This window comes from Myiozetetes cayanensis, unplaced genomic scaffold (genome assembly GCF_022539395.1).
Source record: "Myiozetetes cayanensis isolate MyiCay16 unplaced genomic scaffold, myiCay2020 scf26, whole genome shotgun sequence".
Taxonomy (NCBI): Eukaryota; Metazoa; Chordata; class Aves; order Passeriformes; family Tyrannidae; genus Myiozetetes; species Myiozetetes cayanensis.
The window spans coordinates 7,320,022-7,346,211 of record NW_026087477.1 but is presented as its reverse complement, the minus strand read 5'-3'; the positions used below and the strand labels follow the sequence as shown (position 1 = coordinate 7,346,211).

At 59.5% G+C, this 26,190-nt stretch overlaps 1 protein-coding gene across 1 annotated transcript; it reads left to right on the top strand.

Annotated features, from left to right (window-relative positions):
* Positions 1-2,643: 2,643 nt before the first annotated feature.
* ONECUT3 (one cut homeobox 3) lies at positions 2,644-25,009 on the top strand. The gene is made up of 2 exons (XM_050321443.1): positions 2,644-3,673; positions 24,717-25,009. Exons 1-2 carry the CDS (start codon positions 2,644-2,646, stop codon positions 25,007-25,009), a joined length of 1,323 nt encoding a protein of 440 aa, XP_050177400.1.
* Positions 25,010-26,190: the final 1,181 nt, after the last annotated feature.

Genomic DNA, 26,190 nt, shown 5'->3' with positions numbered 1-26,190 from the left:
CGCGCCCCGGCCCCGCGTGTCTCGGTGCCTCTCGCCTGATGATATTGCATCGATCGGGGAAGGGCCGGGGGGGCGGGAGGGGGGCGCGGGGCTACCGCATTACTCAATTATGTCGCACTAATTACTAAAAAGTCCCTCTCTGCTGTTTGCTCGGTGCAGAGCTGGGTGGAGGGCAGAGTCCAGCGCCCGTCCCGGGGGGCCCTCGGTGCTGCGGGCCCGGCGGTGCTGGGGGGGGTGGGGGCTTCGGGAGCCCGGCCCGGGGACGCGGTGCGGGACGGCAGCTGCAGGGATAGATCTATCGATGGGCGGTCGATGGGCCGGTCGATGCTCTATCGCCATTATTACACTCAATGAAACCCTTCCAGACGCGGCTGCTTCATCCCTGGTTTGTTCCCCACCTCCTCCTCGCCGCTCACCTCGGCACCCCCTCCCCTCAGCATCCTGTGGCGCTGCCCGGCTCCAGGAGGCACCCCTGCCCATCCCTGCCCGGATCTGGTCATCCCCTGCCCACCCCTGCCCGACTTCGGGCCTCGACGTTCATCTCTGTTCGGCTCCAGACCCCCCTGCCCACCCCTGCTCGACTTCGTGTTTCCGTTACCGGCCTGGAAGCCCCCTCTTGCCCACCTCTTGCCCACCTGGATACTGCGGATTTCGCATCCCCAGTGGAGTCTCTGGGACGTGGCTCCCGCAGTTTTGGGGATCCTGTTCACGGTTCGTGGATCTTCCCGGCAGGGACGAACCGACAGGGGATATCGAGGGGGGGGTGGGAGTCCTTCCATATCCCGGCTCCAGCGGGCTGGATCGCGGCATAGGGGGCAGAAAAGGGCCTGAGAAGAGACCCCCACTCTCCCCTCCGTTCATCAACTGCCCTGCGCCCACGTCCTGGGAACTAACGGAGCTTTATTGTAATGAACCCGGCACCTAATTGACTTCCAGGAGGTGGGATGGGGTGGGATAGGATGGGATAGGACAGGTTAGGCTGGAACGGGTGGGAATGGCTTGGGTGAAATGCACTGAATTCGGACAGTTAACGTTAAATTTTGCTGAATTATTCCCTGCGCAGGCGGGGAGACTCTCCGAGCACCGACCTGCGGCTCCCGGGAGCGCCGGGCCCCGCTGTCCTGCCCCGCACGGACGCCCTTCGGTCGCAGGAGCCTCCCCGCAGCGGCCGGGAACGGAGCAGCCCACGTGGAGCTGGCGGGGCCCACCCGCTGGAAGCTACGGATTTTATTTTTATTTTTTCCCTCTGTTCAATAAAGGTTGGAAAAACAGCATGTGCCGGCCTGGAGGAGCGGGAATGGCCGGGAAAGACCAGAGTGGGGAGGGGAGTCCAGCTCGGGGCAGCAGGGCTGGGGGCGACCGGGAATGTGCCTGAAAGGACACCGAGCACAAGCCCCTCCGGTGACCTGAACCCGGCTCGCGTTGGCTGCTCATCCCGGCTTCCTCCCCTTCTGTTCCGTTCCCTTTCTATTTTCCCTTCCCCTTTCAGTTTTCTCTTTTCATATTCCATTTTCCCTTTCCATTTTCCGTTTCCCTTTCGGTTTTCTCTGTCCATTTTCCCTTCCCATTTTTTCTTTCCCTTTCCCTCCACTACGACTGCCCAGGGCCCTGCAGCACCGTGTGTCGCCCCACGAGTGTCCCTGTCACCTCCCCTCCTCGTGCCAGGGAGAACCCCCTCTCTTCCCGAGGCAGTGCCCACGGGGGTCTGCGGAGAACGGTGGTGATGGGGGGGAGACACGCGTGAGAAAACACGGATGTGCGGGGACAGGACGGGATATCTGGGGTAGACGAGGACAGCCAGGCCCTGGTGAGGGACACAGGGGAAGGCAGCGGGGGGTGGTCGTGGGGGCGTCGGGGACAGGCTCAGCCAGGGATGGAGGCGAATCAGGGGTGCGGGCGGCCAGATTTGTGTGTGTGTGTGGGGAGAGACGGGATCAGCCAGATGTGCGGGGGCGCAGGTGGGCACATCACACCCGCACATCGCACCCGCACATCACTCCCTCACATCACACCCGCAGCGCTGCCAGACGCGCGCTGGGCACCGGGTGCGGGGGGTCACGGCGGTGCGGGGGGGAGGCGTGACACCCGGTACGGGGAGGGTCACCCGGTACAGGGAGGGTCACCCCGGTGTCAGGGGGCGCCCGGCTCGAGGGGGTCACCCTGGTGCGGTGGGTGTCACCCAGGCGGGGGTCTGGGTGCGGGCGGGGTGCGACCCCGCGCTCCCCCCGTCCATCCCACCCACCCCCGCCGGCACCGGGAGAGGTGCGGGGGGGCGGCTCGGGGCGGGGCGGGGCGGCGCTGACGTCACGGCCGAGCCACAGCGAGGCTGCCGGGAGCCGGCGGCCGAGGCACCGCAGCCGCCCCGCACCGCGCCCCGCGCCCCGCTCCGCCGAGCCCCCGCTCCGCCGAGCCCCGCGCCCAGCAGCGCGGCCGGCGGGCGCACCATGCCGGCCTGACCGCGGGGCGCGGACATCGATCCCCGGGCGCGGAGTCTGAATTAATCCGGGCAGCCGGTGCGGGGAGGGGGCGGCGGTGGAGGAGGAGGAGGAGGAGGAGGAGGCGGCGGCGGCGGCGGCGGCTGCGGGGGTGGGGAGGAAGGCAGCGAGCGAGCGGGCGAGGCAGCGGCAGAGCCCGGCGGCCACCATGGAGCTGGCGATGGAGAACCTGGGCAGCCTGCACGGCGTCCCGCACTCGCAGCCCGCCGAGCTGCTGAGCCCCGCGCACGGGCGGCAGAGCTCGCACCGCAACCTGGTGCCGCACGGCCGGCCAGCCATGGTCTCGGGCATGGCCTCCATCCTGGAGGGGGGCGATTACCGCGGCGAGCACAGCCTGGGCGCCCCGCTGCACCCCGCCATGAGCATGTCCTGCGAGTCGCCCTCCGGCATGAGCCTGAGCAGCACCTACACCACGCTGACCCCCCTGCAGCACCTGCCGCCCATCTCCACCGTCTCGGAGAAGTTCCACCACCCGCACCACCACCACCACCACCACCACCCGCACCAGCGCCTGGCCGGCAACGTCAGCGGCAGCTTCACCCTCATGCGCGACGAGCGGAGCTTGGCCTCCATGGGCAACCTCTACAGCCACTACCCCAAGGACATGCCGGCCATGGGGCAGCCCCTGTCGCCGCTTCCCAACGGGCTGGGCAGCCTCCACAACGCCCAGCAGCCGCTGGCCCCTTACGGCCCCGCCGGCCACTTGCCCAACGAGAAGATGCTCTCGCCCAACGGCTTCGACTCGCACGCCGCGATGCTGTCCCGGGGCGAGGAGCACCTGGCGCGGGGGCTGGCGGCGCCCAGCTCGGCCATGATGCCGCCCCTCAACGGGATGCACCCGCACGGCCACCCGCACGGCCAGCCCGGAGCGTCGCTGCTGGGCGAGCGGGAGCGCCCCGCGCCCGGCCCCGGCTCCCAGCCCGGCGGCTCCGGGCAGGTGGAGGAGATCAACACCAAGGAGGTGGCTCAGCGGATCACGGCCGAGCTGAAGCGGTACAGCATCCCGCAGGCCATCTTCGCGCAGAGGATCTTGTGCCGCTCCCAGGGGACCCTCTCGGACCTGCTGCGGAACCCCAAGCCCTGGAGTAAGCTCAAGTCCGGCCGGGAGACTTTCCGCAGGATGTGGAAATGGTTGCAGGAGCCGGAATTTCAGAGGATGTCGGCGCTCAGGCTGGCAGGTAGGACACGGCACGGCACGGCACGGCTCGGGCCACCCGCTCCAAACCTCCGGGCGGGGGGATCAGGGGGTGCTGCCAAACACGCATGGGAACCCCTCGAGGGTTTCGGGGTGCGAACTGGGGACGGGCTCGGCAGGGTGTTGCCGACCCGGTTTTTGTAACATTAAGACCGAAGGAAAAGGATTTAGATTTAAGACGAGTTATATCTAAGGCGACTCCCCGGCTCCCCGGGCCTGCTGCTGCCCGCGAGAGATGCGGGATCGCGGGTGGTGGGAGCCGGGAGCTCCCCGGTCCGCCTGCCTTGGGGATATCCCTCTCGGTCCCGCCGAACTAGTCGCTTGGCCCCGGGAGTATCCTGCCCCCGGGGCCGCTGCTGGAGCTCCTCCACCGTCGCTACCGGGGCCGCGCTCTGGGGAAGCTCCAGGACACCCCTCCGGGGCCGCGCTCCGCTCCCTCCGGGCACCGGCTGCGCTCGGCAGGAGGATCGGGACCCCCCTGCCCGTGTCTCCGCTTCCCGGCTGGGTCGGGGTCCCGCAGGGCAGATCCCCGCGGCCTCGGGTCGGCGCTGGGCCGAGGCTTCGCCGGAGAAACGCGGTTTTTCTGTGCGGAGGGAAGGTGGGGGTCACGGGGAGAAAGGCTAGGGGGCGGGGGGGGCATAGAGGGGTCAGCTGCGGGCAGGGACATGCCCGGGTGCGACCCACCACCCTCGGCACGGAGCCGCTCCCCCGGGGAAGGGCCGGAGCTCTCGACTCCACAGGGTCGAGCCGTGGTGGAGAAAACAGGCGTGCACGACTTTTAATCTATTTTTTTAAGAAATCCGAGCTCCCCGCGGAGCCGGGTAGAGCCAGAGACGAGGACCCGCCGTTATTTATGGGGGAGAGCAGCGTTCATATGTATTTAGTGTAATTCAGTTGCTCTTTAATTAGGGCAGGGTAGTGGCATCTTTTAGTTCCAGTCGATGCCCTATTGAAAAGCAGTTAATAGAATGCAAATTGTTCCTGGCTTTACAAGGTTCTGGTAAATAAAGATTTAAACACTGCCGCGATCGGCCGTTTAATGCCCCCGTTGTTGGGGCTAATTGAGCAGCGGGCTTGGGCTTCTTCCTCGCCAGAATTGGAAACAATAATAAATAATTCAATAATAATGATAGTAAAAATAAAAATAACCGGGATGGGGATGATAAAAAGGTGGCTGCAGGTGGAGGAAGCTCAGAGGGATGCCTGTTCTCGGCCGACTTATTATTGGGGTCCTAGTCCCCAGCCCGGGCCAGGAATCCCTGTCCCTCTACCTGCTCGCAGGGTCCCTGTCCCCGCTGCCACCGCTCCGCTCCTCCCGCCGCCGTGGCACGTTTATTTTCCTTAAAATGGTTTTTCTTCCCCAGCGTCGTTTCCTCCGGCGCCAAGGCCGCCATGGCCCCATTATTTACGAGAATTAACCCCCCAGATTTCCTGGGAACAGGGTTTATTCATTTCCGTGAAAACAAGAGAAACCCCACACCAAATCCCCAGTCCACTCGCCCGCCGTGAATCCGCCCGTGTTGAACCCGCTCCCCACGCGGGCCCGGCCGCCCCACGCGGCTCGTGGAGGGGCTCGACCGAGCTCCCCCCCTCGGCCCTGTCGCTTTGTTCCCGGTGCCCGGCCCCTCCGGGACCCACTTTCGTTTCGTTCCTGCCGCCGTCTCGCCCTCCCGGGCCCGGCCGTGGGGCCCGTTCCAGCCCCTCAGGCTCAGCCCCGGCCCGACCGCCCCGATCAGTGGGGTCTGGGGGAGGGGGTCGCGCTGGGGGGGCCGTACCCGAGCCCCTCTATCGATGCAGGCGAATCCCCCCCCCACCACCAGACCCACACCGAGGCCGCAGGTTGAGCTTCCTTGTCCTTTCAGGCCGCCCCGGACTGGGGGCCTGGAGGGGTCTGGATGGCTGCAACCCCCCCCCACTATTCCCCTCCCCCGGCAAACAGGGAAGGGACCCTTTCCTCGCCTGGGCAGCGAGAGGAATTTTTTCTTCCCAGTAAAAGTGGAAAAAACCCGAGTGTTAGACGCGGGGCACGGGTGGGGCAACGGTTGGTATCGGTCCTGATCCTATTCCTGGTCCTGATCCTGGTTCTGTTCCTGGTTCTATTCCCATTCCTATTCCTGGTCCTGTTTTTGGACCTGGTCCTATTCTTACTCCTATACCTATTCTTATTCCTATTTGTTCCTAGTTTTGATCTTGATCCTGGTCCTGGTCCCGGTCCTAGTCCCGGCCCGGGGCCACCCGGCTGCGGGAGTCCATCTGATGGATTAGTCCGAGTCAGTGAGTCGCCGATCGATGCCCACGCCGGGCCCCTATAAATGGCACCCGCCGCTTTTCTCCTCTTTCCACCCCAGTTCCCCCCATCCCGCCTCCCCTTCCACAGATGAACCATTAATTATTCAGCCGGGAGATGGGGGGGGGGCGCAACTCCCGCCGCCCGGGGCTCCCTCCGGCCCCGCTCGCCCCAAGGGGCTCTGCAAAAGAGTGGAGGGCGTCCCACGGAGAAACATCTGGGCGGCAGCTGGCGGTGCCCGGCCCGTCCCCTCGGGCCATTCATCCTCACGGCGTGACCACAGCCCCCGCGGCCCCGCTCCGGATTCAGCTCTACAAACTTCGCGACCACCCCACGAGGCCTGCGAGGGCCCGCGCGTGGGGGAGAGCTCCCACTGTGGCGCTTTCGGGGGTCCCTGCACGGCTCCGACCCCCACCGGCTGTGGTCCGTCCCTGGGGGTGAAACAGTCGTCGGCTTCGTTCCCGTGGGATGATGCGGGAAGCGGGTGCGCTCCTGCGTTCCCACCCCGCGTGTCCGCGGAGGGCAGTGGGTGCCTTCCCACCAGGCGTGTCCGTGGGTGCGCTCCCATCCCCTCAACCCCGTCGGTGGAAACCCCCCTGCCCGGCACGGATTTATCCCGACACTCAGGACGAGGAAATTCTGTCGGGGTTATTTCTCGGGAGGGCGACAACACCGTTGTGTCCCTTTCGGGACACGGCGCTCCCCACTCGCCGCCTTCCTTCGTCCCTGACTCCATCCACCCTCCCGTGGTTTTCCCCTCTTTGCGTGGAATTTACCCCGCGGGGGGGCACGGCCGGCTCGGGGGGGCCGCGGGCTGTGCCCGGGGCCTGAGCAGCTCCCCGAGCCGGGCAATCCCTTCTGCTTTTACATTTGCTTCTCCTTTACCTCTCCCACAATTCTTTTTATTTTTCCATTTGCTCCCTCCCCCGATTTTTAGTTCTCCTTTTGAATTTTTTTTCGTTTTCTACTTTTTTTGTTGGTGTTCGTTTTGTTTTGTTTTCGTTTTATTTTTTCCTTCCCTTTCTCCTTCCCTTTCTCCTTCCCTTTCTCCTTCCCTTTCTCCTTCCCTTTCTCCTTCCCTTTCTCCTTCCCTTTCTCCTTCCCTTTCTCCTTCCCTTCCTCCTTCCCTTTCTCCTTCCCTTTCTCCTTCCCTTTCTCCTTCCCTTTCTCCTTCCCTTTCTCCTTCCCTTTCTCCTTCCCTTTCTCCTTCCCTTTCTCCTTCCCTTTCTCCTTTCCTTTCCTTTCCTTTCCTTTCCTTTCCTTTCCTTTCCTTTCCTTTCCTTTCCTTTCCTTTCCTTTCCTTTCCTTTCCTTTCCTTTCCTTTCCTTTCCTTTCCTTTCCTTTCCTTTCCTTCCTTTCCTTTCCTTTCTTCCTTTCCTTTCCTTTCCTTTCCTCTCCTTTCCTTTCCTTTCCTTTCCTTTCCTTTCTTTTTCTTTCTGTTTCTTTCTCTTTTTTTTTCTGTCTTTCTCTCTTTCTTTCTTTCTTTCGTTCTTTCTTTCTTTCTTTCTTTCTGTCTTTCTTTTTTTTCTTTCTTTTCTTTATCTTTTTCTTTTCCTTTCTCCTCTCGTCCAAGGAAATCGCCGCCGCAGTACAAACCGTCGTTATTCAAAAAATAATTAAAAAAAAAGCTCAAAATCACCCTGAAACTGCTAACACGATCGCGGGGCTGGGCCAAGGCAAATGCCCGAGAGCTCTGACAACACCAATAATTAATGTCGCTAACTAATACTGCGAATTAATACACAGAATTGCCAGAATGAAGGACAAGATCGCGCTGAGAAAAACCTCTGGGGAAAAAAATATACATATATATATATATAATTTTTTTCGCTAGTTTTGTTTTAATTTCAGCCTCTTTCAAACGACTTCGGCCCAACGGCGGCTCCGACGGCGGCGGAAAATCGCGGCCGGTTTCGCTGCTTTCGATCCGCGCGTGGCCGCGGAGCGACGGGGAAAAGGCGCCGCGGCCACGGGGAGGTTTTTAGGGGATCGGGAGCGAAGGGATTCGCCGCAGTGAAATGGGGGGAAAACGGGAGCTTGCGGGTCCAGGCTCCCAGTGGCTCCTCCCGAGGAGGAGTCGGAGAAAAACTCGGGAAAGGAGAGAACCCCGTGTTCCTGCTGGGGGAAAAAAGTGGGGTCTTTCTGTTTTCGTTCGTTTTTTTACTTAAATGTCTTAATTTTTTTTTCTTAAATTATTGTTATTTTGTTTAATTTTTTTTAGCATGTTAAGAGGGTCGCAGCTGGATGATCTTTAAGGTCCCCTTCTGAACCCGAAGCGTTCCGGGATGCCGTGAAACACGGGCAGCTCCGTCCGCCGCTGCGGAGCGGCCACCGCCGGCGTGCCCGGCTCCGTGTCCCGCACCTCCCCGCGCCTCCCTGCACCCCGCACCCCGCACCGCGCCCCGCACCGCGCCGCCGCCTTATCAGCGCGCCGGGGCCGCCTCGCTCCGCCCGCCGCTGTTTTCCTGTTTGCTCCCGGTGTGCGCAGTCAGAACGGGGCCAATAAACCTCCCGCCGGTTAAACATTAAATGGGGTTCCTCCCCCCACCCGCGTCCGTGGGGTCACCCAAATGCTGCTCCCCAAATCCTCCCCCCCGCTCCGGGCTCTGCTCGCCGCCTGCCCGGGAGGGACCCCCAGCCCCGGGGGCCACAGCAGGGGCTTTTCTTGCTGCCTCTTTTTTTGGGGGGTGTTGTCACATTTTGGGTGGGTTTTTGCCGGGTTTATCTTTTTCTGGGTGTACAACACGGGGGTGATATTTTTTTTTCCTTGTCCTGTCAATCGCCACTGAAACCATAAGGGAGAGATAACAGAGAAGAGAAAACTCTCGGAGTGACCTTTGAATCAATTTGAAAAACCTCATTTAACTGATAAGTCTTGAAAGGCCCAGAACTAATTTGAAAATACATCTATTAAAATCTCATTGCCGCTGCCTGGGAGCTGCTGGGAAGGGTGTGCGAGGCGACTTCCCGGGGTCGGGGGAGCCGGGAGAGCAGGTTTAAGCCCTGGTCAACAAAGAGATTGCAGAGCTGCCTGCAAAATGATGGGGCTTGAACCGGGAGAAAAAATAAGAATATGAAAAGAAAATGGGTTTTTCTTCCCCAGCTGGTGGGGAAAGGGGAGATTTACAGCATTTTCCTGCCATAACCAGGCGCGGAGTCTGCGAGTGCAGACAGAATATTGGATTTTTTTTTTCTTTTTTTTTTTCTTTTTTTTTTCGTTCAGAAAACAAATCCAATATTTTCTCATTCTGCTCAGAGGCAGCTGCAGGGCTGGGGAGCCTGTGGCTCTTGTGGGGGCTGTGGGGGGTGGGCAGCCTTGCAACTCTGTGCTCCCACCGCTGGGTTTTCAGCCCAGCTTCCTCGGTGCCAAAAAAAAAACAGGGATGGGGAAGGCAGGAGGAGCCCAAAGGCAGGGCCCGGGCGCCCGTTTTCCTGCCATGGGAACATCTCACCCTGCCCTGGGCATCACTCGGGTGTAAAGGAAACAGAAATCCCCACAGGAGCTTCCCGGGGCCCAGGGCAGGGTGGGTGAGGGCTGATCTGCAACACTCACCAAAAAAAAAAAAAAAAAAAAAAGGAGAAATTAAAATAACTCCCTTCGGAGCCTGGTTTGAAAGGATGGGGTCTTGGCAGCTCGTTGGGGATTCGGAAATCCAACCTGTCCTCCCGCTCCAGACCCTGGAGTGCAATCTGGGGCTCCACTGCCTTAGGACGGGCTCTGCTCCCTGAGGGAATCGCCGCCTCCTGGCTCTGCCCGAAGCTGGACCTGTCACCCAACCACCAGAAGAGCTTCCCCCCACGCTGACTGATTCCCTGGGGTTTCTTGGGAAGGTTCAGGCAGAAGCAGCCTGGCACCCTGTCCAGGGGATGGAGGCACTGGGCAGCTTTGTTCTACCCCCAGCCCATATCCACAGATCCGCACGGTTCCGTCCCTGCTCCTTTCTGGAGCCGAGCTGAGATGTCCAAATTGCTGAGGTTTAGCATGGAACTAAGGCTTAAATCAACCCAGGGTGAGTCCCATCAGCGCAGGATGGATGTGTCCCATCAGCACAGGATGTGCTCTTGGCCATTGCTCAGCACCACCGGCAGCGCAGAAGGGGTTGAGGCCAAGCCCTGCCTTTGAAAACCGACCAAAAAGGGAAGTCGGAGCCAAAAATTGTCCCCATCCATCCTGAGCCAGAAGCGGTGCTGGGCGGGTGCACCGGGAGTGCTGCAGGAATGTGCGGTTGGCAGCGAGGGGCTGGGGAGCAGCTGGCAGCAGGTCTTGGCAGGGAGTGCATTTATTCCTGGCTCCGTGCAGGGGCCGTGGCCATCAAGCAGCAGATTTTGCTGATTTAATGGAAATTCAAAAATCTCGTTAATACCTCGAATGATACAGAGCAATCTCCAGCCAGATGTAAACCAAGACAGGGTTGGACAGGAGGGAAATGGATTTTTAAAACATTTGGGGTCGTTAAATAATAGCGAAACAAAAAGGCAACGTGGATTCTCTGGTGCTGGAAGGAGGGACCACTCCAAAAATAAAGACCCAATATTAAAATCGAGGGGTAGGATTTCAAGAATGACCTTAATATCTCAACCTTAACATACAGATATGTTCCACTAGAGATCTGCACCGATGCTCTGGTGGCTTCTGCAGTGCAAGAGGAGGAGAAGGAGGTTCAGAAATCATTTAGAAAAGGATTTGATGGGGTTCAGGGCGGTTAGTGAGTGGAGAAGTTGGGGTTCAAGGTGTTTCACAGGTGGTGAAGTCGGAACAATGATTTGTCAGAGCAAAAATGGGGCTATGGCTGCAGGATGCTCATATTCCCTGTCCCCATCCCGCTGATCCTCTCACTGGGGATCAGAGAATTCTTTCTTCACCTTCTCATCCCCAGGGTTTTGCCTCCAAACCCTTCCCTGCAGGACTCCGGTGCTCCAACCAAACCCTGCCCTGGTTTCCTCCGGGAAGGAATCCATGAGATGAGTTTGGGGAGCTGGAGACTGGAATTTTGGGGAGTTGGGGGGTGTAATTTTGGGAAGCTGGGGAGTGGAATTTTGAGGAGTTGGGGAGTGGAATTTCGGGGAGCTGGGGGTGGAATTTTCTCCTCGGTCTCTACCCCAGGCAATGGTAGATGCCACCACCACTTGCTCCGCGTTGGACACGTCCCTGTCGGGGGACCTGGACCCGCCGTCCTGCCTCAGTTCTGCGTCTCTGTGATTGCTCCTCTTCCGCTTCTGCTCCCAAACACTGAGGTATAGGAATCACCACCAGGAGTGAATCCTCTGGGATATGGGAAGCCTGGTCACCCCCGACAGGCTGGGAGTGGCTCAGCTCTGCCCAGCCTGGGAGAAGGAGCCGGAAAATCCCTGTGCGGAGCAGAAACCTGCGGAGGGGAAAGCAGGGGCTGCTGTGGGAAGGCTGGGATTGGCTGTATCTCCTTTCCTGCAGGAAAATCCCAACGTGTTGACCGAAAAAAAAAAAAATAAGGAAGAGCAAATTGCAGCTTTTTCTGCTGCTGCTGGCACGGGCAGTGGTGCCAACCCAGGACTGGGCAGGACGAGGCGGTGAGGGGAGCAGAGGCTGCTGGTCTCCCACCCAGCCTGGAGGAGAACTGAGGTCTCCAGCTGTTGGATGAACCCAGGGAGCCCTAAATATTGGGGGCTGGCGGGGTTGGGGGATGCTGACAGGGCTCAGTGTGCGGACGCAGCTGGGAACACGATGCATCAGGTTGGGCTGTCAGGGAGCCCGTAAAAACCCCAAACACACCAAAATTAGCAGAAACGCCTCGTGCCCAAGTCTTCAGAGGTGATGGTGTCCCCAGGGAACCCCCACGGCAGCGCCTGCCACGGGGAGGGCACAGAGATCTGTGGCAAGGTCGGCTCCGGTCGCTGGGAAAGGTCCCAAAGCCTCGTCCCCCCTCCCCACACCGCGCGGCCGAAGGGACACGAGCTGTGACGTGGCCGTGGGTGGAGAGGTCGAGCCTCCACAGATCCCCCCGCGCCTCAGTTTCCCCGAGGAAGGAGCGGGGATGAGGGTGCTTTGACAGCGATTAAATCCCAGGAAACTCCGGGGTGCCACGGGACGGCTCAGCCTGAAGGCGAACTCCGCAGAGCGACGGCCCCTTCGCTCCTCTCGGCCGATAAAGAGCAGGGAAGGAGCAAACTCTCTCCATTAGGGACGAATTTGCAAGTGTATTGGGAGCTGCTGACGGGCGATACCATCAGGGGTTGACAGAGATATCGGCGGCTCCGCTCTTCCGCCGGGAATGCTCTTCCCGCTGCGGAGCATCCCGGACCCGGGAACAGGAGCGGTGGACACAGCATTCCACCCCTCGCAGTTTTTCTGGAGGTCTGGCCCTGCTCTGTATTTTTTTTTTCCTCATTTTTTGAGGGTCCCTTGTTTGCCCTGGACCACCCCCCCGGATAAATTACGTGATCCATCGGTAATCCGGGATAGGATCTCGGCTGGGTTTTTACTGGGTGGGTGGATGGACAAGTACCCGGTCCAGTTTGTCCCAGATGTGACGCTTTGATGTGGTTTGTGCTTCCAAATCTCCCCTGGGATGGGGGTGTCCCTTCCCCATCCTCCTGCCAGCTCCCAGGGAGTGAGGAGGGAGATGGGATGGTGGCATTGCCCGGGCTTCGGGGTCGCCCCAAGATCCATCTGGAAATGGATCCCCAAATCAATGCCTGATGTTAATTCTCTTTTTTTGAGGGGGCTCCAAACTTGAGGATTTTAATGACATTTCTCAAGTGCAAGGCAGCGATCCCGATATTTCTGCCCTGATATTCCCAGGGGAGCTCCTGAACGGGAGGCTCCTGCTGGATCCCTCAAAAGCCACTTGCCCGCACACGGGCAGCCCGAAAAAAAGAGGAGAAACTGGAAAATAAATCATCCAAATCAGGCTATTTGTTCAGGGAATGCTGATTTCAACCCAGCTGGCTTTTCCTGGAGAAAATTTGGAAGCATCTCCCCAAAACCGACACACAGCCTTTTCCCACCCTGAATTGGTGACTCCCAGTCAACCCTCTGCCTCCAGCACCTCCGAGGAAAACCCAGATTATTTATTGGCTCTGGTTTTTGACGCTGTCACGAGGCAGCTGCCCTGCTGGTGGGTGCTGGGGGGTGAGCCGGGTCCTTCAGCCTCGAGGGGGGGGGTCACAGCACCGTCACCCTCCTGGAAAAGGGACCTCAGGGGGACGGTTTGGGGAACTGGGGCGGTCAAAATCCCCCTCAGGCTCCTGCCTCGCGGCTTTCCCGGGCTGTTTGTGGAGGGTTTGTGCTTCCCCCGGACGATGGATTCACTCCAGAGGGGTCCCGGGGGTGGGAGGGGGCAGCGTCACCATCACCCGGCAGAGACTCCCTTGGGTGTCTCCTGTTCCTCAAGAACGGGACGGAACGGGCAGGAAGGGAAAGGGGGACCAGCGTGGGAAACAAAGGCGCTGCTGGGATTGGGTTTGGGCAGAGCTGTGACACCCCTCGGGTCCCTTCGATCCCTCCTCAGCCTCCCTTTGCTCTCCCTTCTCCTCGTTTCCTTTCCCCCCTTTATTTTTTCTTTTTTTCCCTCTTAACTTTTCCTCCTTTTTTTTTTCCTTTTCCTCCCCCTTTTTTCCTTTCCCTTTAAGTTTTCTTTGCCCTTCCCCCCTTTTCCTATATTTATCTTTTATCATCTCTATTTTTCCTTATATTTCTTTTTTCTTTTGTCTTTTTCTTTTTTCTTACATATTTTTCTGTTTTATTTTTATTTTTTCTTCCTTTTCGTTTTCTTCTTCTGCCTCTTCATCCTCTTCCTTTTCCTTTTCTCCCTTTTCCTTTTCTTCCTCTTCCTTTTCTTCCTCTTCCTTTTCTTTCTCTTCCTTTTCTTCCTCTTCCTTTTCTTCCTCTTCCTTTTCTGCCCTTTCCTTTTCTTCTTCCTCTTTCTTTCTTTTTCCTTTCTTATTCTTCCTTTTATCTTTTTCTCTTTTTCTCTTCCTTTTCTTTTTTCTTTTCTTTTTCTCTTTTCCTTTTCTTTTTTTCTCTTTTCCTTTTTTCTCTTTTCTCTTCCTTTTTTCTTTTTTTCTCTTTTCTCTTCCTTTTCTCTTTTCTCATTTCTCTTGACTCTTCTCTCTTTTTTTCCTTCTTCCCCCCCCCACCTCCTCTCTCTCCTTCTTTCCTTCTCAACCCATTTTTACCCCCCAACCCCTTTCCCAGCCAGCAATTAAATCTTCCGGAGAGAAACCCCTTTAACCCCAACCCCCACTAAACCCTCTTCCTCCCCCGCGTGTGCCTCCACATTTCATCCTCCCACCTCCGGGGAGAAGCTCCGGGGAGCGGGCAGCTCCCACCCCAGGGAATAACGCCGGGAATAAAGCCGGGAATAACCGGATGAATCCCCCATTCCCGCAGCCCTCCCTGCAAACCTGCCCGCGAGCTCCCGCCGGTCACGTCGCCATCAAAGTGATGTGCCAGCAATATCCAACACGCAGTTAAAGCCACTCGTGGGAGTTTCGATAAAATCGACCGGGCAGGATCAATGGGGCTGCGCTGGCCCCGGCCCCACCTGGGGGGCGAGGGGAGGGGGGCAGGAAAAACACCCAGGGCTGCGGAATGGGGGGCGGTGGGAGGGGGGAGCTGATTACAAATCTATCCCCTACTCGCCGTGATTAATTGCTGCTTTACCAGAAGGAACAGCTCGGGGTGGGGGTCATTTTTAAAGGGAACGATGAGGATTGGGGGGGGGGGGGGCTTTCTCTGCTGTGTTTGGATGGGAGGAAGATCCAGCCCTTCTTCCCGTGGGTTTCCCTCCCGGTAGGACGGGACCGGCAGGATCCAGGGGGGCAGCGACAGCAAACACAGCCCAGGGTGGCCATTTGATCCCTCCAGCAGCGATTTGGGAGTCGGAAAGGGGGGAAAGGCCCCCTCGCAGCTGCTCCGGGGATGCTGAACCCCATCCAGCCGGGATCTCTGGTGTCCCAGTGCTGGGACTCCACCGAGCTCCCTTCCAGGGCATCACCTGATGCTCGGTCAGGATTCAGGTTTCTGGCTGCTCCTCACCCAAAAACCCCTGCCCTGGGCAGCCCGTTCCCTTCGGGCCGGCTGTGAGACCCTCCAGCCGGGCTCTGCGTCCTCCCCGGCGCTCGGGGGGTCTCGGGCCCGCCCTGCCCTCCCCGGAGGTGCCCGGCTCAAATTAAAACATCATCCATCGTTACAGTGGCAGCGCATAATCCCTGGCAGATCAGTGCAATTACTGCGGGAGACGCCTGGGGAGCTGAACTAATAACGCCGGAGCGGTGTATTAAGAGTCAGTGGCTTAGCGCCGGCCACGCCGCGCCGGCCCCACGCGTGGGGGCGATGGAGGGACCCCCGGGGGGACAGGGGGGTCCTGGAGGGGCTAGGGGTGGCGGCTGTGCGGCTGGGTGGAGGCGATGGGGCGTTTTTCCTGCTCCTAGCCCTGTTTGTGGAGCGGTGATGGGGCTGTGATGGGGAAGTCACGGGACACTGATGGGGACATTCGTGGGACACTCGATAGGGTGACAGTGGAGCAGCCATGGGGCGGTGTTGGGGCAGGTTTGTGCAGTTTTGAAGCAGTTTTGAAGCAGGGATGGGGAAGAGACGGGGCAGATACTGGACAGTGATGGGGCAGTAGTGGGACTGCAGAGAGGGTGGCAATGAGCGGCCATGGGGCAGCGATGGGGCAGTTTTGGGGGCAATTTGGGGTCAGTGACGGGGCAGTGGTGGAGCTGCGATGGGGCACTGTGGGGCAGTGCTGGAACAACAACGGGGTGCTGTGTGGCAGTGCTGTGACAGCGACGGGGCACCGATAGAGCACCGAAAGGCAGCGATGGGGCAGTGACGGAACACGCCGAGCTCCCCTGCCCCGCACCCGGGCCGAGAAGTGCCGTTCCCGCGGCTCCCGGGGCTACCCCCCCGTTCCCCCCCGCGGGACGCGCATGGACCGCTCCACCCCATGCGCGTGGGGCGGCCGGACCGGCCCATTGCACGGAACGAGGGGGGGTCAGGGCAGAGCCATTGGCAGCGGCGGGGGGGGCGGGCGGTACCACCGGCACCGCCCCGGGGGGGGATGAGCCCGACCATCCGCAGGGGGGCGCCAGAGAGGCGGGGAGGGACCATCGAGGCTGCCGGAGGGGGGAGCGGGGTGGAACAAACCATCCCGGCTGCGGGGGGAGGGGAGGAAGCAGCGCTTCGGAATGGGGGGGAGGGCTGGGACCCCCCCTCAGCTGTCACCGTGTGCCAGGGACACACCTGAGGGGCCAGGCTGGGGCCCCCACGGGGCCACCCCAGCCCTGAGCAGCCCCCAGGCCCTCAGAGCTGCAGAGTGAGGTCACGTCACTGCTATGGAACCATGGAGTGGTTTCAGTTGGAAGGGATCTTAAAGCTCATCTCATCCCACCCAGGGACACCTTCCACGAGCCCAGGGTGCCCCAAGCCCCGTCCAACCTGGCCTTGGACACTTCCAGGGATCCAGGGGCAGCCACAGCTGCTCTGGGAATTCAATCCCAGCCACTCCCCACCCTCACAGCCAACAATTCCTTCCCAATATCCCATCTCACCCTGCCCTCTGACACTGGGAAGCCATTCCCTGTGTCCTGTCCCTCCATCCCTTGTCCCCGGTCCCTCTCCAGCTCTCCTGGAGCCCCTTTAGGCCCTGCAAGGGGCTCTCAGGTCTCCCTGGAGCCTTCTCTTCTCCAGCTGAACCCCCCCAGCTCTCCCAGCCTGGCTCCAGAGCAGAGGGGCTCCAGCCCTGGCAGCATCTCCGTGGCCTCCTCTGGACTCTCTCCAGCAGCTCCACGTCCCTGTGCTGTTGTTCCCAGGGCTGGGGCAGCTCTGCAGGGGGGTCTCAGCTGAGGGGGCAGAGGGGCAGATTCCCCCCCTCCCCTGCTGTGGGGTCAGCCCACGGGGGGTTTCTGGGTGCCAGGACATGGCCGGGGCGTGTGGAGCTTCTCACCCACCTGCACCCCAAGTCCTCCCCAAGGGCTGCTCTCCATGAGTTCCTCTCCTGGTCCGTGCTCGTGGCTGGGATTGCCCAGATCCCTCCTTGGTTCATGGAATTCAAGCTGGGCATGTGCCTGTTGGAACTGAGGGATAACCTGGAGCGGGCAGTGTCCCTGTCAGGCCATCCCAGAGCGTCCTGGAGACACAAACCTGGGACACCCCAACCTGCAGGCATTCACACTGTCCTGGTTCTCGCTGCACCACACGGGAAGAAATCCAGCAGCCAGCTGAGGATTGACTCGGCCAAACCCCAAGGGACCTTCCCATCTCACACCTGATAAATCCACCACAGACCAGATTTAATCAGGAAATGCAGAAAACTCTTAGGTTTTCTTCCCCCCCACTGCTTTTCCCCTCTCTCCAGCACATGTTCCCTGGCTGATGATGGCCCTGGGCCCTCTCTGGATGCAATCTCTGCTGAGGGAACCTCAGGAACAGCACAAGCTCTGACGGAACACACGTTGTTGATGTGTTTGTTCCTCATCCCTGCTCGGAGCGCAGGGTCTGGGAGCTGCTGAAGGCAGGAACAGGCTGTTGGGAGTCACTGAGCCCGAGGTGGTGCTGAAGGGAGATCCCTGCTGCTGCTTCCCTGCCCAAGGGAGCAAGGGCAGAGTGGAATGAACAGCACCCACAACCACGGGGGTCACGGGGGTGTCACTCATCCCAGATCCCCACCACAGGCTTCGTGTCCAGCATTACTCAGTTCTCATGGAACCACAAAATCTTGGAATCTCCTGAGCTGAAAGGGACCCACAGGGATCATCAGCACAACTCCTGGCCCTGCCCAGGACACCCCAACAATCCCCCCCTGTCCCTCAGAGCGTTGTCCAAACGCTCCTGGAGCTCTGGCAGCCTTGGGGCCGTGCCCACTGCCCTGGGGAGCCTGGGCAGTGCCCACCACCCTCTGGGGGAAGAACCTTTCCCTGAGATCCATCCCAACCCACCCACTTGCCAAATCCAACCCCAAACTCCCCTTTTCCCTTCTGATTCCTCCTCTGGGGCTCTCACACCAGAGCGGAGCACCAGCATCACTGACTCTAAGGAGAATTTATTTCGGGAGATAGGGGATTTTCCAGCTGCACCCCGTCCTCCATGGATCCTCTGGATCCTCCCTCTCTCCCAGAAGGAAACGACCTCCCCCCTCCCGCCGCTGCCGTCCCTCGCGGCGCTGCCGGCCCTGCCTGACTCCGGCACTTCATTAGCACCAATTTACTCCCCGTCACGCTAAGTGGCTGTGACTCGGGAGCGGAGTGAGGACAGGGAGCAGCCGGGAGCGCTCCCAGGGCTCCTCTGCCCGGCCCGGCCCCTCTCCAGGCGGCTGCTCCGGTCCCAGCCCGTGCTGGCACCTCGGGACGGTTGTGATCTCCGCCGGAGCGACAGAAGCCAGTCCTGGTCCAAAAAAAAAGGCCTAAGAAAAGGAGGAAATAGGACAAAAAGGGAGAGCATCGTTCCAGCAGATGTGACGGCACAGCTGGAGGCTGAGCCTGGTTCCCCCCCGGGGATGTGGAGAGCAGAGTGAGCCACCAGGTCCCCCTTTTGTGAAGGTCTCTGGAAAAGCCAGTGAAAAACGAAACCTCGGCAGAAAGGAAAGTGCTTTTAACAACAAACTCACCTTTTTGAGTCATCTGAGACTGTTTGTGAGTCCCTGAGAGGCGTCTGGTGCAGCTGGCTCAGCCCAGGGCCCAGAGTAGTTCCCCTGGCAAGGACAAGAAGAAAGATAGGGCAGATGTGGAGGGATGGAGCCAAGCATGGCTGGAGCCACCACAGCTTCCTTGTGTCCCTTCACCCGCCCTCAGACCAGACAAACCCCTCTGCTTTCCGGGCTGAAAAAGCTGGAAACGCCATCCATGGAAATCCAGAGCGAGCTGGAGAAGTGCAGGAGAGGAAAGGAGGTGTCCTGGGGACTGGAGTCACTGCTCTGCTGGTCTCCAGCAGCCTCTGCTGATCCCAGCTCGGGAAGAGATGGGACCCCCCTCTCAGGAAGGACTGGTGCTACCCCAGCAGAGGATGGATTGTGCTTCCATTTCCAGCCCTTTCCCTCCTCCTGCCAGCCCCTGGAAGCCCCTGGGCTGCTGGAATGTGCCAGGAAGGTCGGGGTGTGGGCCATGAGGTGGCTCAGAGCTGCTCCCTGGAATGAGCCACGGAACCAGGGAAGGAAAAAACGCTCACAAACCAGCGCTTTGTCTCAGCTCATCTCCTCATTTGCAGCGTTCAGAGGAAGATTTAATTTGCTGGGCTCGGGGAAGCTGCTCACCCTGGCTGCATACCAATGACCAGGGACTCTCCCCGGCCCCGGGGCTCTTCCTCCTGCAGCTCCCAGGGACAGCAGGGCCACGTGGCACGGGGACACGCGTGGCACCGGGAGCTCTGGCCGGAATTCCCGGCAGGAATGTGAGGCTGCAGCTCTGCAGACACATCACAGCTCCTGACCACTACATCCCTCGGGCTCTGCGTGGCCTCTGACCTGTGTTTTTACCCCCAGAGCTGTCGATGCTGTGGGACCACGGCAGTCAAAGCTCCCCATAGGTTTTGGAGCCCCCAGAGATGTTGTTTTTTTTTGGTTTATTTTGGTTGGTTTGTGGTTGGTTTTTTGGTGGGTTGTGGTTTTTTGTTTGTTTGTTTGTTTTTTTAAAGCACGTGCTGCTGAAATCTGGGGGATCACAGGGCTGGACAGTGAGGGACAGGCTCTGCCCCAGCTGACACCACAACCCCTGTGCCCTGTGTGTTTGTCAGTGTTTGGAATCAAATGGGGTCTCAGAAAAAAAAAAAAAAAAAAAAAAAAAAAAAAAAAAAAAAAAAGGGTGGGGCGTACGGGAAAGAAAGCCGAGGCTTGGTTTTTGAACACTCTACCTGTGCTGTGCACTGTTGACTGTCCTGTCAGCACAGTGTCTTCCCTGCTGGAGGAGACCCGAATTTCTGCTGGAGATGCTGATTTGTGGCAAATCTCTTTGGGCTCTTTTCCTGCAACGGAAAGAGAAGTCAAACCAACCTCTCACTGTTGCCCCAGCACCTCAACCATCCCCAAAGGATTTCTGTTCTGCAGATGAAACCCCCTGATCTCTGGTCCAGGTTCTGCTCCAGCAGATGCCACGAGGTTGATCCCGCTCAGTATCAAGGAGAGGGAGAAGCTGAGGGAGCCCAGGGGCTGGACCCATCCTGAAGTCATGGAGAGAAACCTGCTTTGCTCAGGGCTGTTTCCCACCCAGTGCCCACCAGTGGAACGAGCCCATCCCACCTCTGCACCACAGAAACCCTCCCTGACCTGGACAACCACCTCAAGCTCCCCCTCTCCATCCCTTCTACCCCCTCCCTCTGAGCCCCTGAATGCTCCTCGATCCCCTTCCACCTTGCAAGATGATTTGACAAGGAGAAAAAGAGGAAAAACCCGGTGGGTTTTGTGTTTTGGTGGTGGTGGATTTTCTTTTTCCTCCCCCTAACCTCGCTTACAGCCAGCTCTGCCTCGCTCTGAAAGCCCCCCGGCTGTCTTTTGTGATTTCAACAAATCACCGGCACTTAAGCAAAGTGGGCAGAAAATTACAGGTTGTATTGCAAGTGAATGGAGAGGGAGAGCGCGCCGGGGCCGGGAAAACAGAGGTTTGCGGGTATAACAGAGAAAGCAGGGGCTGGTGGGGCTGGGAGCCGCCAAAGCCATCGGGTATCAGTTAAATGCTTCGCGGGAGTTCACGCTGCGAGGCGTAATCGCAGCTTCTGAGCAGCAGCCATTTGATTGTGTCTATTATGTCCCTCCTGAAGCGATCTGGGAGATAGTTCGCTCGGAGCCGTCAAGGTTAAGCCAAGGAAAACGCTCTCCCTCGGACGGGAGGCTCCAGGAAGGCAGGAACCCTCCGCGGAGCTGGGTGGGATGGCTCTGCTTCCCGGGGCTCTGTCCTCCTGCTTTTCCCCTCGAGGTTCCTTCCTCCCGTGGTTTTTCCACGGCTGGATCGGCCGCCTCGGGGATGGAACATCTCTCGGATTGCTCGCGGAAGGAAGGGGATCCGTGTAGCTGTCCCGTCCCCGCCGTGTCTGGAGTCCCCTCCTCGTCACTTCTGGGCTCTTCGGATGGTTTTGGAGGTGCAGAGGTCGCGGAACGAGCTGGGGAGAGACGGGGGGAGGAGAAAACCTCCCTTGTGGGAGAGCTCTTACCCCTTAGCGGCCACCAGAGTGTCACCCTGGCCACGGGAGACCTCCGTGCGCGTCTCCCACTGTTGGTCCTGGTGCCCCTCCGGATCTCCCGTGCCCTGGAGGAGCAGCACAAGCTTTGGGGAGGGGATGGAAGCGCGGGGTCCACGGCCAAGCCCAGAGACCCCGGGAAGGACGTGACAGAAAACAAAAACACCGAGCCAAAGGATGGGGTCGTTTGGATCTTAAGACTCGGGGGGGGGGGGGAAAAAAAAAAAAAAAAAAAAGGATTTTGAAACACAAAACCCAACGCTGGCCGGTGCGGGTTTGCTGCCCTCACCCCAGCGCCTGCAGGGACAGGGGGACGGGTCCTCCCCTCCCCCGGCCTGCCTGGGAAAGCAGCGCCCAGGGGACGGGGAATAGGAAAAAAGATCCTCCGCGGGGGCTGGGGGGGTTGATGGCCCCGTAAATAGATCCGAGCAGCGTCACTATCGATCCGTGCCGCGCGGAGCTGTAATTAGATTGAGCTGGGGGAGAGGGGTGTGGGGCTGCGTCAGCACAAACAGAAATTAATAAATAAACAAACGAGCTCAGGAAATGCGGGGTGAGGCCGCCGGCGGCGTCGCGGGCCAAAAATAACGGGGGGATCGGAGGCGGGGGTGGGTGTGGAGCGGGGTGTCACCTCTGTGTGTGAGCAACAGCCGGCACCAGTTCTACCGCCGGAGCCCAGTTTTGGCAGCAAATCCCTGCTGGTTCGTGTTTGCCTCGGAGCTTTGAGTTATTAATGGGAGATTGGCTTGTAATAATCACTCCTAAAAATTGAATGGGGGGGGTGGGTGGAGGGTGGGGAATGCGAGCTCGGAAAGCTGGAACGAGGGGTCTGAGGCTGCCTGGGCAGTGCGAGCCAAGGGGCGGGAGAATCCCCGGATCCCCGGGGGATTCGCCAGCGGGATTTGTCACGTCCCCCGCAGGTCCTGTGGGGTGTGGGGTGTGTGTTTGCACGCACCTACACGCGGCTGCGTGTCCCGGGGGTAGAGATTCCCCCTCGGTGCCTTCCCTGTGGAGCACCAGCTCATGGAGCCGTGTGGGGAGGTTCCACCAGTGCCACCAGTACGAGGCTGGTGTGGAGCATGCCGGGGGGATCCAGGGGAGGGCGGTTCTGGGGAGATTTTGGGAGGCATTCCGGGAGGGCACGTGGTGGGTGGGTGAGGAGCACCCAGGGGGAGCCCAAACTGCTCCAAACGTGCATGTGCAGCGTGGCGGGGGGAAACACTTTTTCTATTTGTTGTTGTTCAGTTTGGGGGGGTGGAATGTGGGTGGGTCTTTTTTTTTTTTTTTTAATTCATGTCTGGGAAAAGAGGAAAAAAAAAAGTCGAATTTTCTATAAAGGCTTTTTTTTTGTTTGTTCTTTTTGCAAGCATCTGATGGTCATAGGGTAGGTTTCCACATTCTCTGCTGGTTGTTCGAGTAAGGTACCCCTGGGACAGGGTCGGTGTCCCCACCCCCCCCGGCACCACCAGGGCTCCGACTGTCCCTTTGTCCCTAAGGATGGTGGATTTGCAGCCAAACCTGCCTGGGGAGGGGCGGGAGGAGAAGGGGAGGGTTCTCCACCAAGCTTGGTGCCTCCTGTCCCCTGTCCCGGCAGGAGCAGTGACTCCACGAGGGGACGGGGCAGGGAGCAAGCCCAGCAGCTGGGAAAACAGGGCTAGGTGTGTTGGATGAATTCCCTGCTTCCCGGAGCTCTAGTTCTCCCTGGCTGTGGGTGGAAGGGGTGGAAATCACCCCTCTCTGTTAATTCAGAGTGATGTGAAGAGGACTTGCAGTGGAGGCAGCTGAAGGCAAATCAGAGGAGTCCTCGCTTGTTTTCTAGAGGGGAAGAAATGACTTCAACACCCTCCTGCTGCTCCTGGACTGCAACCCACCTACCCTGTCCCTCAACGGGGCTGTGGGGGTGTGTTTGGGAGCAGGAGGGTGTGTTTGGGAGCAGGGAGGTGTGTTTGGGAGCAGGAAGGTGTGTTTGGGAGCAGGGAGGGTGTGTTTGGGAGCAGGGAGGGGTGTTTGGGAGCAGGGAGGTGTGTTTGGGAGCAGGGAGGGTGTGTTTGGGAGCAGGGAGGGGTGTTTGGGAGCAGGAAGGTGTGTTTGGGAGCAGGGAGGGTGTGTTTGGGAGCAGGAAGGTGTGTTTGGGAGCAGGAGGGTGTGTTTGGGAGCAGGAAGGCAGTCAGTCCGAGGGGAACCCTTGGACAGGAGATGCCACCGTGAGCTTTCAGCCTTTGGCCTCTGGCCCCTCCAAGGTCTGTGCACCAGGTCAGAGGGGCTCCTGGAAGTGCAATCAGGAGAATTAAGCTCAGGCAGCACCCACACAGCAAATATCTCAGGACCTGTGCCCTCCTTGTAAAATCCTTTGGAAGGTCTGAACCAGGAAACCCCAAAGGCTGGAAGCTGCTGCTGCCCTGGGCAAGAGTGGGACTCCCTTTGGCAAATCTTTAGCCTGTGGTTTACTCAGACTTTCCTGAGCTCTCCAGGAGGAAATGTCTTGTCCCCAGCCTTGCAGGGCCAGATCCATGCCCTGCCTTGCCCGTGGCATCCTCACCCTTCCACGGTGCCCACACATGTCTGGTCGAGCCCTGCACAGCCCCTGAGCACCCTGGTTGAACCCAGGCAGCTTTGAGGCTGGCCCTGCTTCGAGGAGGGACTGGATCAGCCACCTCCACTATTCTGGAATTTTCTAGGAAAGTGCCTTGTCTCGCCTCTTCCACCGACAGTTGCTTGACATTCCCTCAGTTAAAATCTGTGTGTTTACCAGTGCTTGCCTCCCTCCCTGCCTTCATGCAGCGTGGTGGGGCCAGGGGGGCTTTCCTGCCTCTCACAGTCCATCCCATGTGACAGCCCCTCCGTGCTGACCTTTGGCTTAAGCCAAGCCTGTAGGGTTTTAATTTAATACTGCCAAAGGTTCTGTAGCAAAGGTACACAGGGAAGGTGGAATTTCCCGGAGCTTCAGGTGGTTCAGGCTGTTTCTCCAGCCTCCAGAGGCGGAGAAAACCCTTCCCAGAGCAGGTGGAACCACGGAACAGCAAATGGTGCTTGCAGGCTGGTGGGACAGGGAGGCTGCAGACAGACCTTTCATGGCATCCCTGTGCCTGGCCCTTCCCTGCATTTCAGAGCTGGCAGCTGCATGTGATGGCCAAGAGTTCCCTGAGCCCCCCAGGGAGATCCACAGAGGGGATGAGGAGGCAGGGGAGACCATCCCAGAGTGCAGCAGGGGGGATGGAGGCCCGTGGACAACCCCCAAAGCTCCGGGGTGGTGGAGCAGGTCCCAGCAGCCAGGCTGTGGGAGCAGAGCAGTCCAGGAGCTTCCTCAGCCCCCAGTCCCGGGCTCAGCTGAATATTGGGCTTTTCCTGGGCATCTGATGGGCTTCCCCCAGGCTTTGGTCACAAAACCATGCTCAGAAGGCTCAGGAGGCACAGGGGAGGAGGAGGAGGAGGAGAAGTAGGAGGAGGGAGGTGGCCTAGGGCGCGGCGGGCACCGAGCCAGCATGTTCTCTGGCTCTCGGGAGGCGACCTGCAGGCGGGGCCGGGGTGGTGGGCACCGATTAACGGCCCTATTGTCTCTTTTGAACGCCCCCTCCCCTCCCCCCTCCCCCCCAGCCTGCAAACGCAAGGAGCAGGAGCAGCAGAAGGACCGGAGCCTGCAGCCCAAGAAGCAGCGCTTGGTCTTCACGGACCTGCAGCGCCGCACCCTGATCGCCATCTTCAAGGAGAACAAGCGCCCGTCCAAGGAGATGCAGATGACCATCTCCCAGCAGCTGGGCCTGGAGCTCAACACCGTCAGCAACTTCTTCATGAACGCCCGCCGGCGGTGCATGAACCGCTGGCAGGAGGAGCCAGGCGCCAACCCCGGGGTCCCCTCGTCTTCTACAAGCACTTTCTCCAAGGCATGATGTCCCCCCCACCCCCTCCTGAGCCATCCCCGCCCCTTCCCGCACATCCTCCTCGTGACAAAGCCAACCCCAGACTCGCACGCACGTCCCGGGCCGGCCAGGGTGGGTGTTTTTGGGTCCGTGAGCAGCCCAGACCCTCGCGTGGGCATCGCCCACGGGCGGGGGGGGGGCCTTGTGCCACATCCCGCTGTCCTGCCACGTCTCCCCGGCTCCTTGGACGGGGAGAGGGTTTGGCATCAGGTCAGCTCCGTCCCAGGGAGGGCTCAGAGGAAACCCGTGTGGTGATGGGGGATGGAAGGAGAGAGACAGAGAGAGAGAGGGGCTGTTTGGAAGCATCCCTGGTCCTTGGGGATCACGGAACCTTCTCTTCACCTGCCCATGGGGGTTTTTGGAGAGAGGGGAGCACCCTGATCCCCCAACCAACCTTGCCCTCGGTCACAGCCACCCTGGTGGCTCCCACGGTGGAGGGGCAGAGGTGGGGGAGGTACAAGAAGTGGCAGCAGGGGCTGGGCTGTGGCTCAGCCCCACCGAAACAAGGCCCGTGGTTCAGATGAGGACGAGCAGGGACAACTCTCCCGCCCTGCCTGGAGGGTGACCAGGCTCCTGCCAGGCCTCTGGCTGCTGGAGCTTGTAAAAACCCCTCTGAGGTTCCCCAGGGCAGCCAGACCCTCCCTGCCACCCACACACACGGTGCTTTCCTTCCCAGAGGGTTTTTTATCGAGGACTTTCCATCTCCTCCACGGGCACCTTCCTCTGATCCTCCCCCGGGACGCCCCAAGAGCACCCACACTCCGGCCCTCCCCACGCACACCCCCCCACTCTGACCCCTGAGAGCCCCCATCCCATCCCAGATCCCTCCCGGATCCCTCCCTGGCTGAGGAGTCGCCTCCCCGGACCCGCCGTCCCCCAGCGCGTCGCCTGGCGCCCAAAGCAGGTCAAAGAAGCACATTTTAAGCTACAGAAATCGGGTATTTAAAAAAAAGATGATTAACAATTTGTCCGCAAAGGAGACGGGAGGAGAGACTTGGAGTGAAGGATCTGGTCTGTCTGGCTCCACCCTTTCACCGCTGGGTTTCGCTTTTTCGGTTGAGGAAAAGGGACGCGGGCAAAGCGGATTTGTTGGCTTTGTGCCTCGCCCCATCCGCCCCTCAACACACTCTGTTGCCCCTTCCCATCCTCCC